The following is a 23,057-nucleotide window of genomic DNA, read 5'->3' as shown; positions in this document are numbered from 1 at the left end:
AGACACATTTATATTTGATCCCTTTATTTAGTCATTTAATAAAATCTTAGTTAAGAATGTAACAAAGTAAAATAGACACGAGTTGGACAATCACAAACTGCAGGCATTTAGGCCATTAGGTTGATCTGCACAAACACCCATAACATGTAAAGATAAAAGTAACATTACAGTATAGCAGCCTATAGAACAGAATAAAAATAATAGTGTTGAAAATGTTTCCTTCATTTAGCATCAATAGCACTTAAGACATATATATAAAGGTAAACCATAAAAAGGTCTTTTCAGTGTTTAAAAATGCATTTTTTTTTCAAACAAATTTTAAATTGGTCTTTAAAAACTGAAAAAAACAAACCTCTGACAAACAATGTGCAAAAAAGACAACTTGACTAATACATCTGCAAATCTACAACCAACATACATTTCTTAATCTTTATTTATTTTTATTTTTTGCTTTGTTTATTACATAAATAATTTGATTATCAAATGTATATAATGATCTACTTTGTAGATAAAGAAATACTCCAACACTACTAAGTGCCAGTAAAATGAATTTAAGTAATATTTACAGTGTTTCCAAGCATCTTAGGGGAAAAATAACTACAGTATAACTGTATGTTCACATTTACACAAGCATGATCATTCTTTTGTCTCCTAATAGACAATGTGCCTCAGAGTACAGACAAAATACAAGCAATAGCCAATGTGAGATGAATAGTTTTACACTTCCTAGCATTAATGAACACAGAGGCATTTTGGTCAGTGGCATTACTCAACAGAGAATTCCTTTGTCCGTGTACAGATGTATGGCACACTGCAGGTAACGTCTTTAAAGGCTGACTCAGAAATATACAAGTGGCCAAAATAAAAGCAGATTCTCAATAGGTCCTCTATAGTTATAGCAGCTTATACAAATTTGCATTGATATTAAAATTTCTTGCATTATATAATGTATAAGAATATCAGTTTAACATACTAATTTTATAAAGGTATCATGACAAACGTTAATCCTAAGCACTGTGACAATAATTGACAAATAAAAATGAAATGCCTTTCCTAGGGTGAGAGAGACATACTGACATACTAAGGGAGATCATAAAATTACTAAAACTAAAGAACTAACAAACAGTATATTACATTGGTAGCACAGAAGTTAGACTCAAATGCTAAACAAATGTATCAGCAGTAATATTTATGTAATTTTAAGTTATTATGGGTGGAATGTGTTAAAACCAAGAGACCATATTGATAACTGGTTTGATTCTCAGGGGTAGCACTTACTGTGATGTAACATGGTACATAATGTTTGCTCAGGTTATCAGTTTTCAGCTAAACAAGTTGACATTTACACATGAGCCTTGCTGTGTAATGTACAAAAAGGTAGCTGGCCTTAATGTTGTCATTAAACGAGTGACTAACTGAGCTACTTTATAATGGTGGGAGAGAATGAGTCAGCACTGTACCACATACAGACCAGTATGGAGGAAGAGCAAAGTACACACACAGATCTCAGCACACTGTAGTAGGCTGCCTTCTTACTTTGCTACAATACAGATGACTAAAGAGTCTGTCAGTATTAGAGACTGTCATTGTTGTGTGAACTACATCTAGGGAAACTTGGATGGGGTTTATTCCACGGCTGGGCAGTGGAATGGTCTGCTGTAGGGAGACTGAGGGTGCTCGTACTTTTCAGCTTGTTTTTGATACCCCAACTCAAAAACGATGATTTCTTGCTCACTTTGTTTGTCTTGGGATGGTTGTCATCATCATTATAGGCCAGACAAATCATAGAGTAGGTTTTTGGAATGTTTCCACAGAAAGTTGCACTTTTTGTCGGCTGAAAAATAAAAAAAAGAATAACCAGTTAGGATTTATTAGCCTTGATGGGTCTCACAACATAGCCTCAGACATACCCTTCCTCCCCAAATTCTTCCTCCCACAAGATACATTTATTTAAATGTCATGTTCAAGTAAGGATTTCCTACCATAGCAGAGTTGGAGTCCATCATGCTAACGACCTGGATATCAATGCCTTCTTCACCAACATCCTTCAGTAAGCGCATAACGTCACCCACACCCATCCATTTGCAGTCTGTGTCACCCACAGCAACAATATAGTCGCCCTCTTTTAGACCATCCTCCTGAAAGAAGAAAAACAAAGTCTAGGTGTTAATCGAGTGCCAAGTCCAACCGCTGACACAGGGAGATCGAGCAAATATTTATGGTACAAGGTTTGCTTGAATTGCACCCATCTCAGCTTCACCTACTTTCCTAAAACAAACTGCAGCCAACAGGAGCAGACAGACAAAGCCCTGTTGGTCAAGTATAATCTGGCATTTGTATCGAAGACAAACTTCAAATTATAGCACCCCTGTAGTAGATTAGCCGTTACAGTAATGCAGTTATATACTTGCAGAAGAGAGCAGGTGAATTTGACCTAGTTGTTTTAAAACACTATAAATCTGTTATTTTGGGTAGCCTACAAACCTTAATACAAAGCTGCTCTTTGTCTCAACCCAAACACGTGGTTACACAACCAAACACACATTATAATTAAACCACATTACAAAGTTGCAAACCTGGCTAAATGATGAATATAAACAATTTTTTATGTGGAATTTATTGAAAGTGAGAATTAACATGGCAATAACAACACATGAATCCACTCACAGCCGCTTTGCAGAGAGGATCCAGAGAGACCACCTGGACGGGAGGTTCTCCTTTCAGAGTGAAGCCCAGGTCTCGATCTTCAGGACAGATGTGGATTGTCTTTGGTGCTGTCCACTGCTGTTTGGCTGAGAAGACTGACAATGGGCCCTGTGTCAGGTAAAAGTGAAGTGGTTAGGTGCTTTATTTGGGATTATACAGGCCAAGTTTGGGTTTCCAACATTTGACACCTTAAATCAATCTTTCCTCTTTAAGGTGTACAATACATACAATACCTAAATATACATATACCATATATAATACATAGAATACATGTTCATGGGTTTAAAATGACAGCAGATGCTTTTTCAGAAAATGTATGTTTGAGTAAAAATTTGTAGAAAACCAGGTGGTAGGTAATATGCTACAGGGTCCCAGAGGTGAAGACTAGCTATCTTTTAAATTCTTTTTGTCCCTGTTTTACTCTGAAAATATTAAGCCAGTTTACCTCATAAACAGCAAACATGAGCAATAAGACATTTTAAAAATATGTAGGATAATCAGTTGTACATATTTTGTGCTGTTATTACCCTGCCCCCTTCAACCTTCAACCTGCATGACAATGGGCTCAGAGGAAATAAAGTTTCAGTTTATTAAAAGATGTCAATAAACTGTCATGGAAAATTAACAAATTCTTCTTCAAATATTTCCAAGCCAGTTTATGATAAAAGGACCAATATACCACGGTGGCAGATACAGGAAACCCCCCACATTACCAACGTACACCTGTCCACTGTTAATAGTTAGTTTCGCATTTGTTTGAATGATAGCCCTGGAAGCTCTGGAGTTAAATGTTGGCAAAAAAAACCCAAAGCTTTCAAGAAAATCATCCGTGGTTGGCTTTATTCAGAAATACAAGTCTTATCTTTTGTTGAAACAAGAACCAATTTTGTGCTATTTCTAAACAACCAACCAGTATGTTGAAAAAGAAATGTGAGTGAAAGAAAATTAGTATCCCACATACCAGCCTCTGGAAAAAGTCGATGACTTTCACCTTTATGGTGGCAGGAATGTCCAATTCTGCTTTGTGCTCGGTCTTAGCTATAAAGATGAGAACATAACTGTCATTCACAAGTATTTACAGTCAATGGAACATTACAGCTACTGATCTGGACTGGGAGTTGGCAGTGTAAACATTACATCATTTGTACCTGGAAATAAAGGTCACATTACAAAGACATGGTACACAAAATATCTGCTTTCGAAAAATCCTTTTGAGAAACACTAACAATCTAACATACAACCACACTAATCCTTAATGTTATTGATCCTTGCTAACAGTTTCTGCTGACACCTAACAGGACCTTTTTCTTGTCAATACCGTGAGAATCAATATCTGAAACCAGCAGCACTTTCATAACAGACTGTACGCCTCACTGAATACGCTCCTGGTGGTTTGTTCTGTGAAATACTAAACTCACAGATAATATCGGGTGCTTCCATGTAGTCCGTAAACTCCTCCTCCTCCTCATGTGCACTGGACTTTTCCAGTGAGCGTTGTAGACTAGCCTTGAGGATCTCTTGAAGGACTTCCAGTTTGTTCAAGTGGAGGCATAGGCTATAAACTCTCAGGGCTTCCTCGTGGCACAGAATGGCTCTGCGAATATGTGCTTTACCTGAGGGCAAAGGAGGCGGTCAATATAGACAATGAATACTAGAAGTTTAAATTTAAATTTATCTTGTCAAAAAGGCTGTTTTTTTAAACTTGGCAGCACAAGTGAATAAATAAAACACACCCATGTCCCAATCAATACTATGTTTTTTCTGACCATGCTAGACTTACCAATCCGCTCACGGTCCTCTCTTTTTTTCAGGATGTCCAGAGGAGTGCGCCCGTCGGGGATATGATCATAGACTTGTGACAAGGCTTTCTCCTGCTGGTCCTCATCATCCTGTGCTCCAACTATAACAAAAACATACAAAGTGTGGAAAAGTTATTATATTTTAGAGCTGCACAATGGAGCTCATCAGTAACTGTCGACTTTGGTTCCAGAAGTCAATTTTTCATTCATTTTTCTCATAGACTTTTCAAATTTAAAATATTTGCTGCCTAAATTTGCTAAGTCAGCAATTATTTAGTTAATGTCCTCTACAAAGAACTAAATATCCTATATTTTAAAGAAAATCTTGCTCTAACTGTAGTTTAAACCTCTGCAAACATGCATGGAAATTCATGATATTCTTGTATTGGTTTATCAGGTCTTCTCTCAAATGCTATACATGTTATAATTAATATCCTTAAAATCTGAAATGCATTGAACTGCAAATGCTCTCATCCTTTTTGTATCTCCACTGAGGTTTAGTGCTCAATCGTGCTATTCTTCTACTTGACACTGGAATCTGCTAATGAGCTGCCAAACTCAAAGGCCTTGCTCTGCCGGTCCTATTTCAAAACCTATTACGTTCATAGCAGTGAATAAAAAAGATCATCCATTCACTAACCCTATTGCTGTCATCATCATGATGAACTAATGAAGCAATTATACAGTATTTAAATGCATCATAAGCAGTTTTGTGCTGTGTTTTCTAAGATTGGGCCCCCCTTTTACCCCTTACCCATGCACTTTCTTGTAATTCTCATTTACACTATGCAAAGTACTTCTTGCTACATCCCTTATTCATGCCAGCATTTCACTTTCTTCTACTATCTTTGTCTATGTCTGTCCAGTCTAGCTCTAGGAAAAAGCTACTTTCTTAAATGTGTGCCTCTAAATAGCTGTTATGTAACGACATTGTGGTTGACTGTGGTTGAGTGCGGTAATCTGACATGACCAGCTCAGTGGCCTATAGAGCCCACTGGAAAAACAAAGGCTTATAACATAGCAAAACATGGAAAGTTAACACAAACAACTTAATATTTCATGGATAAAGTTATAAACCATTTATTTTTAAAGGGTGGTGAAATTGTTATATTTGCAGATGGAAAACTCTGAATAAATATCCAAACTCTTAACTAAGTCAGTTTACACAGCATATACTTACGCTGGTGATCCAACAGCGCCAAAGACACAAAGTAGTGGGCCACAGCTCTGTAGTGATTAGTTTTCACTTGTGCCATAGTTGACCAGAACAGGGGCACATTGTCTTTGATAGGGGTCTGGATCATGTATTGATGAACATGGTCATAGATTTCTGACACCTGTTAAAACAACAAAAATGCATCTTAAGATCTAATGCTTTTGCTTCATGTTAAAGTAAAAAAAAATATATATACCTTTGCGGCTTCCTGGGCCATTTTTAGCAGAGCATACAAGTTGTTTTTGATTCCTGGTAGAGCCGTCTTCTCAAAAATGCACTCTTGGGCTTGAGCGATCATCATCCGGATTAGCATACTGAGCATGGCTGGGCTCATGTCATAGCTGGGAGTGTGGGTGAATGTCTCTTTAAGGTGGTGCAAGGTACCTGGTAGGAAGATAGACGTGAAATGCTACTTTACATATTTTGAACTTGAACTACAGAACTGTTATCCACATTGTATTTGCATGTTTATTCCTAGAAGCAGTAAATAGCCATCTCAAAAACATCTTAAAACCATCAGAACTTTCTATAAGCATGAGCGACAGGTGCTTAAATGTAACTTATTCATGTAACAAACAGATTAAGAATTAACAGCATTCTTATTTGTTATCACAAAGATGGCTAGCACATATTTAACATTATTACACCATGTCTGTGCTATTAGATAGTATATTCTCATTGTTTATCATTGTCACCAGGAAATTATTTTTTATTAATGTCAGGCTGAATCCCTCCAGCTAGCTCAGAGAAATTAGCAAAAAGTACAATTTGTTTGTTTCTCAACATGCAATTACAATAAAAAATTTACATAATAAATCTATTAACTTGTTTTTCTCATGTACATACCTGCAGCTTTCTGGAAAGATGAGATGGCCTCATCCAGCCCGTTTAGAGTCTGTCTGTTACTGCGGGTGCCAATCTGTGAGTACAGGGCGGCCATATTGAAGAGGATACTGGCCTTCTCCAATGACAGGTTTTGTTGGCACACAGGCACTCCAGTGAAAGAGTCATACCTGTACGAGGAATGAGGTGCTAAGTGTCAGCTCAAGTAACAAACAAAGACTTATTACGCATAGAGCCTTAATGCTAATTAATTCATTAAATAATAAGACCTAGTGACATTAGTTTTTATTACAATTACTGAAATATTAAAATTATACATCCAAGTGTTCACTGCAGACCATAGTCCTAATAAATTATCAGAAAAAGTAAGCAATAAAACTAGCAGCTTACCATGTGAAAAAAATTCCTGTCTGCCGAGAAGGGGAGAAGAATCTACTTTCTATCAGTGGAAGATGGGCAAAGTATTTAGCAAGTAGCTCCACTCCCTCCTCGTTTCGGCTCGGTGTTCTGCATGCCTAGATATAACAGAAGACAAGATATCAGATAACAACACAGTGATCAGGTGTGTGTGTGTTCACTGTACACACCTTAATGGAATATTTACTTTAAAAAACTTTCTTTATAAGATGCATTCATTTGCATGAGGAAGAACTTAATTGGGTAATATTAGGAAGTCCGGGATAGTTTTAGATAAACACAGGTGCAAATGTATATTTAAAGTGGCTGTGCCGGATTTATCAGAAACTTCATTGTTGGCATGCTAGTTGTTGTTAGCATTAGTGTGATGGCAAAACATTTATCTGGACTCTGAAAGTAGTGAAACATGCTCATAAACTAATTGCAGTGAATAATTAGGATGTTTGGAATGCATATGATAAGAGAGGAATAACTAAGAATCAAAATATCTAAGAACATAAGTATCAAAAAAATCAAAAAATGTTACTTAACTAGTTGCAAAACTGTTACTTAACCAGTTAAAAATTAAGTACAATGCCCACGTCATAACTATAAAATAAATATCATGTAATCCAGTTTAAAAAGTTCAAAAATCTTATTAAATTATATAAATTAATGAATGAATTAAAGTGAACTAACAGCAAGAAATAAAAAGCTATAAATTCCAAGTTCAACCAGGAGATGTAATGTTGAACTTTCTTGTAATGTAATGTTCAACACCCTAAGGCCAAGTATCAGAGTTCTCAGACACACATTTCCTGTAGTTCTCTGTCCTGAGCTTATGAACAGTCATTTGAACAGCTTTAGGTTTAGAATAGCATCTTAGTTTTTATTACCTGCCGTAAGTCCATCAGGTCAGCAATCTCTTCCTCGTACCTTCTCCCATCTTCATTGTAGTGTTCCATAATGAAATCCTGAAAAAAATAAATCGCCATTGTATCATCCACGTGTATGATCCACGCTCAGAACAAGGTGCCAGGTTGGCAGGTGATTCACAGATGTAAGAGACACCTGTTCTTTTAAACTGACGTGAGAGTTACCAGTAAACAGCATTAAAGGCTTGAAAGAATCTAACAATGCCTGCCAAGTGGGCCAAAATGTTACGAGAATACTCAATGAAACAGATCATTAACACATTTACAAGCTCAATAAAACAGCACCATTTAACAAACAAGCAGCACAAATGTGATTGTAAATAAATATAAAGGCAAATTATTATATCCATTGTTTATGATAAAAAATGGGAAATTGAAGGTAGCAGGGGGACAGAAGGTAGCACTGGGACAGACCAGGTTACCTCTTGAATTAATTACCTATAAAAGACATAAATTACCTTAAACGGAGCAGAAAAATCCACCTCTTTAGTTTCCTTAAGGCCAAGGGCAATCAGAGGGATGTTGGCTGTCTCCCTGTTGACAAAGACAAAACAAATGTTAATCTATTGCAGTAGTTAGAATGAGATTTCAATGTGGCCTGTTTTACAAAACAAAGCTTTTCTGATCATAATATGGCAAATGTAGTCTCCTTTCCTTATACATGTTAGGTAAATAAATTAAAGGAAGTTAAAAAAAAAAAATGTTATAACTTGCTTGCCATAATGGTGTCATCTCCACCATTTAGGTCATGTGAGCCAATGGTCAAAACATCACAGGGATATTTGTTCATCATGATTATTAGAGGACAGATCCACAACATAGACTTTCAATACAACAGTAGTGCCATCATTAGCATCATGTTTATATAGGAAAGCAAAATAAAATGTATGTGTCCAAGCAGGATCATTGTTAAGCCATGTAATGTGTTCTCTGCATTTGACCCATCCGTCCAAGCTGTCAGGAGAAATGAAAGATAGTAAAGCAGCGCCAGGATGTTGGTCAAGGTTACCTAGCTGTAAGATTAACTACTGTGCAAATTTAAATATTTTTACAAGAAAACATCACAACCCTGTACTTAAAAATATATATATATATGTTTAAACTGCAATAATAGCAGTCAGTACACATAGAGGTATATAACTGATGTAAGATCTAATGTTGGGTATGTTGGGTAATGTTGGGCATCCCTGTGGTGAGGTTGGATTAGACAGATGGCAGTGGAGGGTTAAGGATTAGAAGGTGAATGGGGCGTATACATCTTAATTGTCAAGTAAAGTCGCACAACTCACTGCTCTAATTAATCAGTGATGAAGTCCTGCTTGCTTGATTTAATTAATTAGCATCTGCTACCTGTGCACCCTCCTCACCTCCATGACCTCAGCATATGGTCAAATCGATCAGCTATCATGCTCTTATCCACTTTTCCTGTGTGTACTGACAGTTAAAGTTTGCAGTCTTTACGTTGAGGCTAAAAGGTGCGGAGTGCTGGCAGATGGAGAGCAGGTTTAGCTTGATTTCAGATCCGAGGGAGGATAGCCAGACACATACCTACTGCTAATGACAAAGAGTCCATAAAAAACACAGCAAGGAGTAGGAGGTGTTGTGGAATAGATTGCAGAACAAATATGTTGTCAGCATGTTTTAAAAGAAAACATATTATGTAGTTTTTTCTACAGATATTTAGTATTAAACTATAATATAATATTGATCTAAAATGGCTTGATAAACAAATAGATCCATAGAATTCCTGTTCAAGTCTGTAGGGCTAAGACACCATGCCTCTTCATAGTAGTATTTTAGTGAGCAGCAAGTGTTTTAATTGTTAATAAAAATGTCTATGTGACATTTTTAACTCAACATGAGTGATCAGCAGATCGGGGTAGGTGAAATAATGATTAATGTAATCAAGAATACATGAATCCAACAAAATACAATTTTGAGTGAGCTAATGGTAACAGAAGACCTTTAAAAATGGTTAAAAACTATTACAATTATTAAAAGTTCAATTCACATAATATGTCCCTTTTAAGTTGCACAAGCAGCATACAAAGAAGATTAGATATCACAAAAATACTACAGTCAGTGCTGAACTGATTAGGTATGTGAGCAAATCAAGCATGTTTAAGCCATCTTGTAATTTGCAACTATTAGGCTTCCTTTTAAGTAAAACTTTATTTATCATGATTAGAAATAAGAACTGAAAACAATATAACTAATAAATAATGGAAATTACGTTACATATTAATACAACTTTTTTGTTTTTTGGTAATCATTGCTAAATTATTAGATAAATTCCTGAACAATCCCAAGCAATATTAAAAACATACAAAAGTAAAGACCCACTACAAAAATACACTAATACAACACATGCATGGGCATTGGGCAGTAGGGTGAAGAGTAAGTATGTTAAGTTCTGGCAATAATCGAGCTTCACATATCATTATGGACAAAAACGTCACAAGGACAGTACAAGACGTCAAAACCACCATCTTTGGGAAGGGAATCTACTCTGAAGTATTTATCACTTTGATGATAAGGCAGAATTCCTCTGGCATAGCTGGCTTTTGAAACACACAAAAAAATCATTTGTAAACAGGGAGGACAGGGTATGTGGTGTGATTTATTACAACAGAGAGGGTGAGAGAAACTAGAGCTAGGGGATATCTGTTGAGAAAGTAAAATGTTAAAAGCCACTCAGAGCTCACTGCCCCCACAGCGCAGACACGAAACACCTTCACAAGACTACTTAAAAGAGCTGGTGTGCATGACATGGAACAGGCACTGCCAGACAAGCACTATCTGAAAGCATAGTAAGTAATTAAATCTACTGAGTATCAGAGTGAACGTATGAATATTTTTGGAGCTTTAGCATTAAGAAAATTGGGTGTTGGAGTTAAAAGAGCTTTTATGATTATATGGATACCAAAATTACACTATATTATGTAGGCCTTTCGTAATCTTAGTCGACCAAAATTAGTATTAGTCGACTAATAATTTTATTTAGGATTTAAATGGGACACCAGCAGAAAAGAGGAGTAAGTCTACTGAAGATCTGGTATTATTTGGCAGTTATATATAAAAAGGCAGATTGAACTCATGATTAAAGCAGATGTATGATACTAAAGTAACTTTTTAGAGCTTTTAACCACATTCATAGTTGATTCCCCACACCATTCACCCCCCGAAGTTGTATTTGGAGTAATTTGTGCATGTTTGAGCAATCTTTAATCACTTATTTTCAAGACACCATATTGCCTCCTAATCCCCGTTTTTGACCACCACCGGTAAACGCCCACTGCTCTGTACTTACTTCGTTCTCCAATTTTCTTTGTTGTGATGTCCAAATTATAACATAATGACCCATGGGTGTCATTAATTATAGCTACATAGCAGAAACAAGAACAATATGTCTTCTTCAATCTATTTGCCCGTGTTGTTGTGACTCACTGTACAGTCCATGTCTGTCCATGCTTTTGATTTCTGAGCAGGAGAAGCCTATTACTAATGTTCTAGGGACATTCTGTGATTTGCAGGTTAAGCCAGGCTGGATTGAGCTAAATGGAGTAATTTATTTGTGCCACTATCTAGACATGTGTTAGTTTCATCACACACTAACGCAAATACTAACACAATCACTTTTGGGGAGAAGTAAAACAGGCTTATCATCCTAACTTCTTTTTTGGCTTAAGCGGCAGGTGTGGCAGTGGCTTGAGTCAGAACGAATGGACATATAAGCTAAATATTATATTGTTTAAAATGTAGTTATATGGTCAATTGTGTTATATTTTGACATTTCGTACTTATTCCGGTAAAGTTTTGACCTTATTTAGACCTTGTCCAGACCAGCAACGTCTAATTTACAAATTAAGTACTGGCTTGAAGTCATGTTGATGTTTACAATATTATTTAATTGATTATACCTGACACTCCTTAAGTTCACTTGAAGTAAGCAATAAATAAATAATAAATAAAGTTCTGTTTTGTATTGATAAAAAAGTAAACAAGTAAAAGTGGTGCCTCTATTAGCAAACTGTGAGTAACATTTTCTCTTATTGGCTTAGGTGAGCTCAACTTGCCAAGGTCACCAAGAACGTCGCATGTGTCTCAGTAGCCTATTCTGTGTATTATTTACTACCTAATGGCAAAACTGATAACCTCAGAGTGTTTTTTTTCTACTGGATGAGGCTGTGTTTTCTGTAAATGGTTGTGAACTCTCCGTTGGTGGCTACACTAAGTCTCTGGTGTGAAAGCCTGTCAAAATGTTTTCTCAGATCGGCATGTCCTTCTTAATTGCTGCATTGTTGAAGTACTGTGCCGGGTTTAGTTTTCAGGAGACACAATCACAGAGGTCCACAGAGCGCTCATTGTATTCAGACGAGGCAGGTGTTATTCTCCGACACATGACAAGAAGCTTAACTCTCCCACACTAGTCTTACTCTTGTTGGTGCGATCCTGCCTGACAAGGACGCTAAGACCTTGACGGGATCTTGTGAAACCACAAGCTGAGTGCAAGTGGAGCTTTGTGCTAAAAAAAGAGACAGCAATAACCAATAAGACCAACCAATACTGAATGGTCTGGAGCTAAAGCCAAACTAGAATAAGACCACATGGCAATATTACAGAAACTACTATTGTGTTGTGTTGAAAATGGTAAGGATACTTTGAGCACTGAGCCTTGACAACACTAGTAAGTAATTATTTTTTTTATTGTTATTTTTTTGTATCTTAAAACTCATAAATTGTACCCTTCCCATGAGTAATGCTACGGGGCCTAGCACTAATATTTTCACTCCCTGAATTCCTGAAAGAAAAAAAAAAATATCACAGCAACAAACACAGATTCCTGTCTGCTGCCCTCCAGTAATAATTTATCAGAACCAGGTTAAACCTTCCTGGCTCAGGCTGTACTTAGACCTCCACACCTCAAAACAAATACATTTGACCTGATTGTATCAGTGTGAGCTGGGATAGAGTTTTATAAGAGCTTAAGCAGATTGATGTTTAAATTAGCAGAGCAACCAGACAAATAGGCTGTGATTCATTACACACAAAGGGTTGTTTAGCAAACTATGATAAGCCCAGCTATCGGTCTACCATGGCAAATTTGTATCAGACCCTTTGATTGGTTGCCATAGTTACCCCCTCACAACAATCCTTCTATAGACCCCTTGAAACACTGTTGAGGTGAAAGTGGCTCTTCCTCAAATGTTACTCATCATGTTTAGCTATAAGATGTGTCCATGCATTTATTTGTAAATGGAGAGTTATACGTGAGCAGATGGCATACAGCGGTCTCAAGTGCTCTTAGAGAGGAAATACAACCTGAAGATTCCTCAATCAAAGGACCCCACAGCCAATCCTGATCTGGTCTATTGTACAAATCTAAAAAGTGAAAACATGGATGACACCAATTCTTAATACGGTTTAACATTATACTCAATTTAGTCTTGTAAATTATTTGTTATGACAAGCTATAAACATGTACATCCTAATTAAAAGTAGCTGCCTCATTCACCACCACTAATGTTGGCTCAAGTCTGAGGGAAGAATGCCCTAGAAAAGCAACGCCCTCAGCCCTGATCATCAAGCACCTCTGAGAAGAATCCATTAACATAAGCATTCAACCGGGCGTTTTTGTTTTCATTGTGTCTTGAGAACCAGCTGATCCAGTTCGACAACAACAAACTCATCCACATAGGCTCAGTGCACTCCTCTCTCTTACTTTGTGCAACTACCAGAGCTTTTCTTTCCCAGAAGATTATCAGCCATGTTTTTTGCCCCTTTACTTTGGTCACTGACAGTCTCTGGGGCTGCACTGAAAGATGGTTTTAGGAAGACAATGGTGGCATTTCGTGGCTTGCTTATGGATGAAAATGGTTCAGATGAAAGCAGTGGCTGTGTACTTTTTAGCATGCACATACAATACACCCTGAAAGCAAACCTTTAATCAATCTACTAATGTATGTTCAAAGCCCCAACTGTTTCAATACATTTCCTTGCATGTCTATTTCAATGCCTGTTTTTGTTTTGTTTTGCTCCACTACTCAACTCCAAAAGTGATTATTGTTGTCTTTGTAAAAGTGAAAGCAGTGAGGGAGAGTCTAGTAAAAGTACTTACTGTGTGCTTTGGTAGACCTCCACAGAGCTGTTGAGGCCTTCCAGCTCTCCCATCAGTAGCTGCAGGTTAGAGTTGCAGTAGCTCAGCTCCAGTAAAACCATTTCCTTGACTTTGTTGTTGGACGTAGCTCTGCACATAAAGAGAGATCAAGCTAGAGTTATAAAACAAGCCAGATGACAAAAATATTAAAACAAGACCCCTCTAATTATCCACTCTGTAAGCCAAACTCATCTGCTTCTGATTATTAAAACATGTGCTGGTGCTTTGGGCCACAGAACTGCGTCAGTGTATCCCACATTTACCCTTCATCGGACGAGCTTCCACGGAACAGTTGGAATTGACATTGTAGTAATAATAAGGTCTACTAATACTGGCAACTATCACTTGATAAATTTACAGCTACAATAAATTAATAACTTATCCAATTTAATTTAAAATTGGTAACCATTGTCTCTTGCTATAAATTGCTTGAATTGCTTGACTTAATTATCATGAGCTGAATCCACACTAGTGTTGTTATGATATTAAAATTTCAAACTCGATTATAATACTAAGGAATGGACTCAATACAGATGCTGATGCCACAGTGAAAAAAGAACAGGGCTAAGAGTTAAAATCACATTATTTCTTCTAGCATGTGGCCTTATATCTGTGTAATCCCTCAATCGTCCAGGTAGGTTCCACAGTGGTCCATGGGTGTATACTAGTCCATGTGGTCTTATACTTGCTCTGATACAGCTGAAGATCATTCTAAAGCTTTTCAGGAAAGGTTTATTACCGTCTTGTGAATATGACTTTTTAATATCTATATTTGCACAAATGAGTATCGAGTTTTGATGCTAGTTGTAGCATCTAGTAGTATTCTCGATACTTTTGACAACACAAATCCACACACACATTTTATGTTTTTTCAAGAGACAAAATTGTGCTATTCTGCATATGTAGTACTCAGAGGTTCTTTCCTTGATAATTATATTAATAATGTCTTGTATCTCAGAACTCCAATAAATGCACACCCTGAAAAAGCAAGATAACCATGTATTTGAGCCAACAATACAGTTCAAAATAGAGCCTTGAGAAAGGCTGATTTACTACATGTCAGGAGGTTAAAGGTTAGGACAAGCATTAAACAAAGTTTCCATGGCAACAAAGGCAAACACATGCCTTTTACAGGAGCCTGTGGCACTGTGTCCTTCCTTATCTCCATCTTGCACGCCTCAAACCTGTTAGTAGAGATGCTTCAGTGTTAGCCAAGGCCTGTTTTATGGTGTGCTTTCATCAATCTATAATTACACTGAATGTGATGCTTAACAGGATCAGATGTTAAAATCACTGGCAGCAACAGTTGTTCAGAAAATAGATTTCAAAAACAACAAAATCAGTAGTTTGATCTTTTCTTGTAAAGAAATATATTGCCTGCCAGACCACAGCACATTATCACATTAATCATTGCTGATCTGTCTCCACCCCATACTTTATGCCAGACGCCGCTTAGTATTCAGACCACACGACCTCAGCCTCATTTTGGAAGGAATTTTGGGGGAGTTTTGCTGAGTGAATCTTTATACTTACAACCTGTCACACCACACATAACCTTGCCATTCAATGTGTGCTCCTATTCTAGTGCAGACTTTATTTCTGGACTCTTTTGTCTTCCGTGAAAGTAGTGCTTTTCATATTAAACTAACAAGTGTGTTTACTAAGCTGTCTAGATCAAGAGATAGGGATGAGGTTGCATAATGCAGAGTCATCACTTACTACTGTGAAACTGCCAGTTTTTCCATAAGGGAAATCAAAATAACTTCATCTCTACATCATATTTTAACTTTCTACATATGAATCACCAAATCCATGAAAAGCCAAACCTACATTTACTCTTATCAACTATTTCAACAGAGTAGAGTGTACAGAGCATACTGGAGTGGGCTAATGACAAACAATGTCCTAGGAACATTTATTTCTTAAGGCAAAACATATTAAATAACATTGTGATAAAACCAGATGCAAAATGCAATGTAGCTAAATAAAAATTCAACACTAGATGTTTAAAATAGCTTTATGTATAACATTTGTAATATACTGCTCTTGAAAAAGTCTTATCTGTAAAATACTTTTGGGGAATGAGCAGGTTCTGCACTTTACAGTCAGAATATATATGAGTTATGTTCTTATTGTCAAACTTGCACAAACTGCAGACTCAAGATGCTGTATCTGGAGAGCCAAGAATGGAACCAGAGGCAAACTCCTTTTTGATTTATGATCTTCAAATAAATCTCAAGTCATACCTGCATAGGGCTGTACTGCAGATGGACTTGCAGAAATATGCAATGCCCATTTCCCGAGCTTTAGGCAAACACACAAAAGAGCTAATGGAATGTGAATGTCTCTAATACAGACAGAGGGCTTGTACATGTCCACAGCACACACACAAGCATGAGCACTCATATCCTCTCTCACCAGCTAATCTGAACACAGCAAGGCGATCCCTGTGGGAAAAATGAGAGGGCCACTTCCGATACTATACATACAGGCAACATCATCATACCACAGTAATATTATTGTACACAGAATAGGATTATACACTTTCTGTGCATTTTGTGGACTATGAAATTAGTTTTGGTCTTTCTTTCAGCCAAAGACCATTTTTAACTTTAATGAACATTTAAGAAAAACTAATCTACTCAAGTAATTATTTATGTATCTATTTTTTGCATTTCATAGTAGTGGTAACTTTAACTTTTTTGAAGTACTTCCACTGCTCTGGGGATGTCATGATGGATTGCTGAATCAATAATCATGATTATTTGGGTCACATTTGTAAGAACGATAAAAAGTAACTGTGGCAAATTTAGAAAAACAAAATTTGGTCATTTCAATTTAATTCATTCCAAAAAGGTAAAATGTATAGTGCAGTACAGTTATTTTATGTCATATATTACCATTAATTTATCATTCCAATAGTTTGTCCAATACATACGCACCTTATGAAATCAATGTCAGTGAAAGAAAATGGACAATTTCACTGTTGTTTGACATTCCTACACTGCAGTATCTTTACTACTGTGGTAGGAGTCCATCTCTTTGCAAACCCACTTGATAAGGCTCCATTCATCTCAGTGGTACCACAATGTTGCTTTGTTATTGGACTTTGTGGAATGCCTCTATGAAGACAGCTATCATATAATATCATCTAGCCCTTTGCTTGGCTTGTTTAAATTGGGCCAGGAACAGATGACAAGCCCTGACAGAATGATGAAGCAGGCCAAGCCAAAGTTGTCAACCTACCAGCTGAGTTTACTGGAGGTCACATTCACAAAGCCACCGCGCCGACAAATATGGGTGTCTACTGCTGACAGACTAATGAATGAGTGGATACTGAAGGTAGGCAAGAGGACTTGGAATAATCTTTGCCATTATGTAAGAAACATGTTTTTGTGCACAAGAGTATTCAAGCAGACATTTTGTTTTAGCTGTTTTTAAAGATGCTCTACTGACAACTTACTTGAGCAGGTTCTCAGCCCCGGCTCGCAAGCGCATTTGCTTGATGATCTCCTGGTTCAGACCAGCACGCTTGTTTTGCAGTTTGCTTCGTCCAGTTTGTGCAAAAGGGTTGCATCCCTAAAACAAAACAAACATTCAGTATTATGATAAATCCACACAAAACTTCAAGGAATCACAGGTGGAGAAATACAAGAGTTGGTTGGAACTTGAAAGTCAGTCTGTAGTTTGAACAAGTTAGCTACTCAGGCAATACTATTTCAGTGTCATTTTGTGCCATTTAATGTTATTTCTTTTTTTCTTTTTTTTTACTAGTCAAACAAAATAAAGGTTGACACATGGTGACTGAAGACTGAAGAATATTTACAATAGTTTATTTTATTGTTTTATTTCATTGAATAAAGCTGCTGTCTTTGTCATGAAAGGTCATGTGTTTTTAGAGCCTGTATTATCAGTTATCAGTTGCTAATTATAATAATCTAATAAATTTAATAGTTGATTCAAGTAAGGCAAGAAAATGGATTGCAAGTTTCAAATTAAATACATAAATTTGCATATTTTTTGGATTGAGCTTGGTTCACTGAGCAAATCTGGTATCTACTATTCTTCCCTCAACCTCACAGCAAACTGAAATTGAAAAAAAAAGTTTACTTGTGGTATTCTTGAGACCCTGACAGTCCATGAGTCAAGTCAACTTAAATATTATTAAGATCTCATGAATCATCATCATATGCCACTATGTCAATATCATCCTTTCTGTGACTTAACGTGTGGCCGTACCGCATTTTCTTGTCACCAACCTCCCAATGCCAACATGCCAGTTTCTGTTTAAAAGACAATAAACTTGAAACCTGAAATTTGTGCAGACTGACTCACAGCTCACTGTAGGTGTGGTCTGTAATGTACAATGCACTAAGGGCCACATGATGCAGACAAGTAAGCTCAGTAAAACCAGTCGGGTTACAGTTCGTGACTAGCTACATGGCATAATTGTAGTTATTTACTTGACAGAAGCTAAGGTGACAGGAAAGCAGTAACGGTATAATGCAAGTTAGCAACGGCAGTGCAAAAAGTCAATCAAAAATAAAAAAATGTGATACTGTATTCATGAAAATTGATTTGTGATCCTTCCTTGAAAGGGGTGGTTGGTCAATAATGATTACTTTATATCCAACTGTGTCCTTGTCAATCTGAGAACATTGTTATATTGTGATTCATACTCAGACACGTTATGTACTTTCCTCCACCCACTGCTCCAATTGGTCAGTCTCCGTCATAAGTAAATGACAGGCCGATTTAACCAGTCACAGTGTGGCACCTCTCAAATGAAACTAGTATGGGCTGGGTAATATGACAATGCAAATCGAATTAAGATCTAATCCTTCTGGCATTGTCATTTTGGTGATTAACATTAATATTCTGTGCTTCTGGAGCTTTACAGACAAACACAGGCGCACCCACTCGTCCTACTAGTTAGTCTCATCAAGCTCTGAGTGAGTAACAAGTGAGTTTAACCACCACGTGTGAAAACTCAGGAGAAGTAAACAGGTGCTGCCACTTGAACAATTTAAAGCTAGTTTTTGTATATGATTCATGCAAAAAAAAAAAAAAAAATCCAGATCATGATCAAGGCAAAGAAACAAAAAAAAAACTAATCTAATTTTGTGTCACCATCACCTGTCTCTTTGTGTTAGATTTACACATTGTCCGCACTACAGATCAAAGGCTTCAGTGGGGTCACATTTTTACTTTATAACCTCTGCATTTGGTCCTTGGCTATAACCACAAAGGTGTTCCTGTGCAAATTGTTCAGTAACTTTCCAGTCTAATCATTAACTACTTAACAAATGAAGGGAAATATCGAGAATTCTCTTCTAATAAAACAAAAAGGTGGAGCAAAGTGGACACGTCCTTTCTGACATCAACACTGCCACATTAACTGTGACACACATAGAAACGAGGTGTGGTGGTGATATTTATTTAAGCTATGTAAGCTTCCAATGATCAATAAATTTATTTCCTTAAAGCTTTGAAAATTGTTGGTCAGACCTGAAAGTGCTCATGCTGTCCTGTCTATGTAACAGGCTGGTGTCTAACCTAGTAAACCCAAGCAGGGGTGGGTGAAGCCCTATTCCCTTTGGCAGGCTCACAGTGCAGCCTTTCTCACAAGTGTACACAACACTTCATTAGAGCCCGCACAAGAGCAGCCAGGGACTCACTGTGGCCAGCATACAACTCATTATTTGGCTGTTGCATAATCAGAGCTTCATGATCATTTTAAATAACTAAATAAAATAAGTCCCTTAATATGTCGTGTAAAATAATATTATGGTGACAAATTTCTTGGGTTCCAAGCCATTTTCCAGCTAATTCATATGAAATCATGAGAGTCCAGACTTTACTGAAGTAGTTTAAACCCAAGCCCACTGAGGGATTACAGTGTGTCTGAGCACATCCAGGCAGCTCTGTAAACCAGGACACATGTTGTCAATTTGTGTCTGTGGTCTGCAGCAGCACGGCCTCAGGCCCATTGCTACGTCAATGCTGTTATTGGCCAAGGAGGAGAAATGGAGAAACATGCTGATTCGGCTTTCTGCTGTGCCATGTTTCCATTCTGCAGCCGTGCAGGTGGACCCCAGCCAGCTGGAGGTGAAACAGTGGACGGGTGGGAAGAGAGCCCCAAACCACAACAGCTCCCCTGAGCACGAGCTGCCCCAGCAAGGCCGTGTAAATCATTAGTGTCATTTTCACCCAGAGATGGGCACTGCGCATGAGGCAAAGATCATCCAGGCTCCCGTTGGTTAAAATGTGACCAAACTCTTTCCAAAAGCCAAATCTCTTTAACACAGCCAATCGGGAGTAACTGTGGTTTGAGAAAATGTGCAAGCCTTTTCATTCGGCTTCCAAAATCAAAAAGAAGACTCTGAACTGTTTTACAGTAAGGCAGTTAGCAGCAGTGGTAACAGAAGGCTAAACTGTGAGTAATAGTGAATGAGTTGCTCTTCCTTACTGTAAGTCATACAATAATATTGTGTTCTGGTGCATCATCATCCTGTGGCAGAAGACACATCGCTCCTGTAATATACTTATATTGTGTACAAGTTTAGCCAAGACATGGATGAGGCTGGAGTGTTTTCAGACTGCATTTATTACAACTGAATAATTAAAACTACGGATTTACAATACATTACAGCTCCCACCGACCTTTTTATAGCCACAGGAAGTGCAGCAGGGGCTGAGGTCCAGACAGCCTTTAGAGGGGGATTCGTGGGATTGAACAACACAATGAGCCAGTTCAGATACCCACCTAAACATACTTTCTGTCAAAACAACGAGGATGAGGACACCAAAGCAGCAGTCACATGCTTCTCAGGCTCTTCAATGTCACTGGATGACCCTATCTGAAACATCGTCATAGGCTATAAAAACTTTTTTTTTTTTTACATTGCCACTGCCGACGCCTTCTCTTATCTCTGGTCTAGAAGCTACAGGAAGGTGTGTTTTCATTTTATTCTAAATACATAATAGACTAATGGAAAATGTAGTTTTCCCAAACAAAGCTCCCATGGCCTAGCTGTCAATGGCATCATCCCTCTCAGGAAACAGATAAGATGAATGATGGAAAAGCCAGCAGAATAGCCTTTCAGTTTCACCGCAGGAGATAAAGCTATTATTGGCCCCACAAAGCAGCACACGCCCACCCACACAGGACACCTGAGCGCGACAGCTCTCTGGGTTTCGACTCCTCATGACATCACTGAAAAGGCCTACACGTTTTTTTGAAGATTCTAAAGTTTTGGATTTCTGTTGTAGCTATTATTAGACATCCTTAAATGAGCTAGAAGAAGCCACCTTTTGCGCAATATGTGGTTGACAATCGACTTGCGCATCACCTCATACGCAAATTTTTAACAGTAGCCTAAACAAACATCATTCAAAGCAGCTTCTGTTTGTTGTATCCACAGCAATACATTGATCCACACCAAACTACAAGAGTGTGGACTTGTTTAGTTACTTACTCATGTTTTAAGCAGCTTTTTTTTTGCGTGGCGACAGAGAAGACTTACCTTTTTGAAGTAGTTGCGCTCCCCTCCTCCGTCTTTAATGCCGTTCGGTAAAAGCGTGTCTGTCATGATTTACGTAGACTTTTATTTCTAACTGACGAACAAAAACGCGAATAAAACTTTGTAAATTCCGCTGTGTGAGTGGTGCAACAGGTGATCGTCTCCTCTTCCCTCGTCAGCAGTGACTGGTTGCATCGTAGCCGCTTGGAGACTTTTCCTGCCCTGCGCACAAGCCCCACCCCCAGAGCGCGCAGTGGAGAGGCTGGAGCAGAGACGCACAGTGAAAAGTGGCCACTGAGGGCGCTAGTAAGATGCCACAGAGTATTGACCCAGTTTGATGTGCTTTAAGTTTTTATTTTTCTGGAAAATATGCAAAAAAAACAGCTCCAGAATACCATAAACAGTGATGGATAATGATCAAAAGTGTAAGAGAGATAGTTCATCTCATCCATGGGTTTCAGAATGATAAAAATGAGCACTCTTTTGCAATTGACAATTCAAAACAAACTTTATATATTTTGAATGGTTAAAAGTCCTAAAATGTGATATATATCAAGAACCTGAAATCCATGAATAAAGTAAAGCTACATCAAAACACTGGCCATTTTGGAGGTGGTCGTCTAATTATTTTGGATATTTTTTGCTCACGAATTGTCATCTAGCCCAACAAAATAATAAGATATCCAACATAACATTTTAAAATTTAAAATGGTCCACCAGCCTGAAATCATGTCATCAGTGTACCTGCAGTGCACTAGCCTCCACATCACAGAACAGAACATTGCGTAACCTTTTATTTTCTTTTATGGAGCCATAGATAACCTAAAAACACTCCACTAATACCTTGAGTGTTTATTGCCTGCCATGGTCCTTATGTAGCCTAATAAATGCATTAGGTTACCTAATCATGCCCATCTGCATAGTGACATCACCTTCGTACGTGCTTACACAGGGCTTAGACCTGTACCCATGGATTTTAGAATGATGAGACTAGGACTGTTGCCATAGCGATTACCAATTTAAAACAAAATATGGTATAATTGCAATGTGGAAAAGTCCTCAAAATGTTGCATAGGCCAATATAACAGGAAGCTGAAAACCATGGCTAGGCCTGCTGCATTGCCTAACGATGGGGTTCAGTATGGTGAAAAGAAGAACTGTTGCCATAGCAATTAACGACTGGAAACTAAATTTGATATCAATTTTGTAGATAACAGGAAACTGAAACCATAGGTCTGTGGCTTAATCACCTTATGGGAATGCTAGTTCATTAAAGAGAATAGGCCACATAAAGATTACTTCTCCTAGTTACTAGTCTTGTTCGCATAATATTGTCCAGTTAATGCAGCCAAATCTCTACAGGGAGGATGTCACCTCCTCCATGTTTCACGGTGTTTCACATGTTGTTTAGCTGTTTCTGCATCACTGTTACAGGGGGAGGTGTTTAGATCTGGGAGGTGTCTGTAGATCTGATTTGGTCAG

General features: G+C 37.7%; 1 protein-coding gene across 2 annotated transcripts; it reads right to left on the bottom strand.

Moving 5' to 3' along the window:
* Positions 1–7: 7 nt before the first annotated feature.
* Positions 8–21,777, bottom strand: rhpn2 (rhophilin, Rho GTPase binding protein 2). 2 transcript variants are annotated; one of them, XM_033984944.2, is made up of 15 exons: positions 21,579–21,777; positions 17,516–17,631; positions 14,014–14,142; positions 8,354–8,429; positions 7,857–7,934; positions 6,955–7,079; positions 6,568–6,734; positions 5,918–6,105; positions 5,686–5,842; positions 4,487–4,606; positions 4,125–4,319; positions 3,668–3,744; positions 2,668–2,814; positions 1,983–2,138; positions 8–1,834 (listed from the first exon to the last, which is right to left on the bottom strand). In XM_033984944.2, the coding sequence occupies exons 1-15, from the start codon at positions 21,642–21,644 to the stop codon at positions 1,574–1,576; spliced, it is 2,058 nt and encodes a 685-aa protein (XP_033840835.1). In that variant the 5' UTR covers positions 21,645–21,777; the 3' UTR covers positions 8–1,573. The 2 variants fall into 2 exon arrangements, with proteins under 2 accessions (XP_033840835.1, XP_033840842.1); XM_033984951.2 differs by having other exon boundaries at positions 3,698–3,744.
* Positions 21,778–23,057: the final 1,280 nt, after the last annotated feature.

This window comes from Periophthalmus magnuspinnatus, chromosome 3 (assembly GCF_009829125.3).
Source record: "Periophthalmus magnuspinnatus isolate fPerMag1 chromosome 3, fPerMag1.2.pri, whole genome shotgun sequence".
In the NCBI taxonomy this organism is placed as follows: domain Eukaryota; kingdom Metazoa; phylum Chordata; class Actinopteri; order Gobiiformes; family Gobiidae; genus Periophthalmus; species Periophthalmus magnuspinnatus.
The sequence above is the reverse complement of the archived record's forward strand: the minus strand, read 5'-3'. Positions and strand labels throughout refer to the sequence as shown.